This window comes from Elephantulus edwardii, unplaced genomic scaffold (assembly GCF_000299155.1).
Source record: "Elephantulus edwardii isolate Elephantulus edwardi_28Jun2011 unplaced genomic scaffold, EleEdw1.0 scaffold00020, whole genome shotgun sequence".
NCBI classification, from domain to species: domain Eukaryota; kingdom Metazoa; phylum Chordata; class Mammalia; order Macroscelidea; family Macroscelididae; genus Elephantulus; species Elephantulus edwardii.
In genome coordinates, this window is record NW_006399770.1 from 28,052,176 (window position 1) to 28,055,013 (window position 2,838).

The 2,838-nt window shown below is 35.2% G+C and overlaps 1 protein-coding gene across 3 annotated transcripts in view; it reads right to left on the reverse strand.

Annotated features, from left to right (window-relative positions):
- The window catches only part of WDR47 (WD repeat domain 47), a 102,259-nt gene that overhangs the window by 4,582 nt on the left and 94,839 nt on the right, over window positions 1–2,838 (reverse strand). For all 3 annotated transcript variants that reach the window (XM_006882471.1, XM_006882470.1, XM_006882469.1), the window contains exons 11-13: window positions 2,490–2,659; window positions 1,742–1,912; window positions 692–823 (exon numbers count right to left, since the gene is read on the reverse strand). In XM_006882471.1, coding sequence (XP_006882533.1) covers window positions 692–823; window positions 1,742–1,912; window positions 2,490–2,659 — 473 coding nt within the window. The remainder of the gene's footprint in view (window positions 1–691; window positions 824–1,741; window positions 1,913–2,489; window positions 2,660–2,838) is intronic.

Here is a 2,838-nt window from a genome sequence, read left to right on the forward strand (position 1 = left end):
AACAGTGAATGAATGGAATTCCAAAATCTCTGGAGATGTTCATTGAAATGAAAAATAAATAAATAAATAATTTAAAAAAATATCTAGCATGGATGACAGGCAGGTGGTGAGGCAGTCTGGGGGGTTTTGCTTTGGGATAAAGATCATTAGTCAATAAATAGGCTTAGGACATGTTAAGGTTGGAATGCCTACGAGAGGATTCCAATCTTAAGGAGAGGCCAAGTAGGTAGGTTAGAAATATGGATCTGGAACGCAGAAGACACAGAAGGCCTGTACATAAAAACTTAAAGTCCCTCAGCTTATCATTTAAGATAGGAGACAAAGTCCTTCACTGAGCCCTAAGGAAAAATGTCAAAGGTGGACAAAGGAGGAAGGTATCCAGAGAGGTTAAGGAGAAGAGAACAATAACAACAACAAAAATAAGATGAGAATAACTGTTCCTATTCCTTGTCACTGTGAGTTGTGGTAAAATAAAGGTATAACATGATTGGACAACATGAAAATTGTTGGCGCCCTTTGAAGACAACCAGCTTTTAATAGAGAAGCTGAGGCAGAGGAAAACATTTTTAAAGAAATGAAAGTCATTAATAAGATCAGATATTTACTTACTATTGTTTCTACTATTAGAGACTAGTGCCAATTTTTAAAGTTTCTTCCCACATGACTTCACGGAAATCCCAAAAAAACCTACCAGTCCCATGGAATGTTGTGCCCACAACACGAACACAGCTTGGTACTCGAAGGTCCCAGAATCGAACAGTCTTATCTTGAGAACCAGATGCAATCATCCAGCCACTCCAGGTATAAAGTGCTAAAATATGCCCTAGAAAAAGAATGCACTCACTCAGTTATTAAATACCAAGGAATGATACTTTTCTCCAACCCATTCAAAGCAAAGTACTCTGTGTTATTGAGCATATATAATGATCTGTCTAATCAAATATATTATGTTATAGAGATTTTCTACATATATCAGATTTGCCATTTGAAAATAATTAAAATTCAGAGAGATGCATATAAAAAACCTATACCAAATTAATTTAATCTTATCTGATGATTAGTATAGCAGGCTCTTTCTATATTTTAGGACATCATAATTATACCTGGGGAAAAAACTGACATTTGAAATTATGACAATTTGTTTATGGGGCAGAGGTGGGGGTAGGGGTGAGGAATATAGGATTATGGGTAAAGATCATTGGCTTTAAAAATAAAGAAACCTGGGCCAAATCTCAGTTTTACCACTTAATAAACTTACAATATTGGAGAAGTCATTTTTACCTTTCAGTCTCACTTTATTCTCATATAAAATGGTTGATAAGCCCACCTATCTCATAAACTGTTACGAAGATTAAATTATAAATTTATGTAAATACACAAGTGAAGAACTTAGCATTCAGAGAAATAGGAAAGCTGACTGTCACAGTTGCTGTGTGCCACAGAGTCAGAACAAACCCATAAGTGACCCTCCAGCGGGTTTTCAGACACAATAAATGACACAGGTGGAGGAGACTGCCCATGGAGCAGCTAATTGATTTGAACCGTGGGCCTTTTGGATTGTAGCGCAGCTTCTTACCGCTAGGCCACCAGAGGACTCTTAACTGTCACTTGTGTTATCCAAAGCTTATAATTTTTGAGATTAAAATATTCTATCTTAAGAAATTTATTTTGATTCATATACCCTAGGAATGAAAAAGCATGGGCTGAAGGAAAAGCAGCAGGTGGGAATGATAGAGCGTACCAGTGTGTCCACTCAGTGCGTGCAGACCCTGTCCACGCTGACAGTCTGTGGTGTAAATGTTACAGTCTCCTGCTCCAGCACTTATCAAAATAGCTCCACCACTTTCTGGGCCTTCCATAAATGCCAAGTCTCTAATTGTCCCATCATGCATACTAAATTCCAGATCCGGTCCTGAAACAGCAATCAGAATTTTAAAAAAAAAAGATGCTGCTCAATTTACTATGATAATTTGAGATTGCTACATTGCCTCATTAATGATCAAGAGTGAAGTGAAAATAATATTAATAATAAGAGAGTGAGCGGTATGGTTTACGTTTGCATTCATGTGTTGCCACTATACACCAATCCAACTTTACAGAACAAAGAACTTCAAGAAATCAAAATGCTGATTTTGTTATTATCACCCATAAAACAGAGTTATATACAGAGTTACGTTCTAATGTTTTTATTTAAGAAAAAAGAAGAAAGGTTTGTTGCTATTGACACAATTCTGATCATTATGTTAGTTATTTTTCTGAAAGCAATTTTTCTAGTCAGGACATCACTGACTACCTGTAAAAATCAGACTGAAAAAGAATAAAGTTTCTTAAGTGTAACGAAGCAATTAGAATTTTTTTAAAAAACTTAAGGCTATATTCTTAAAATTCATTAAAAAAAGAGAGAGAGACATATATTGCAGAGTTGTAACACGGGGAAAATATATAATCTATACTGGTAAAAAGTTACTGCTTTCATACTTGGACCCTACCTGTTGCATTGCAAGTTTCTGCATTAAAGGGCAGAACTTTGACATATTTGTCATTGGATCCTGTTGCTAGTAACTGTCCACAAGGACTCCAGGCCACACAGTAAATGGATCCTTTGTGATGTTTGTTCCTTTTAAAACGTACCACTGGCTGCTTAGGAGTGTCATGTGCACTAAAAAGAAAAATCATAGAAAGATATTTCAATTTTTTATTTGCTAAAATTAACTAATACATAGTTCTACATTATAGCTGTTTCTGAGAGAAAAAGTATATCTCAGATAAGAGGTTAATAACAGCTTTCAAAAATCTTGGAAAATGTTTGAAATTAAAAACAATCTTGTTAACTTATAT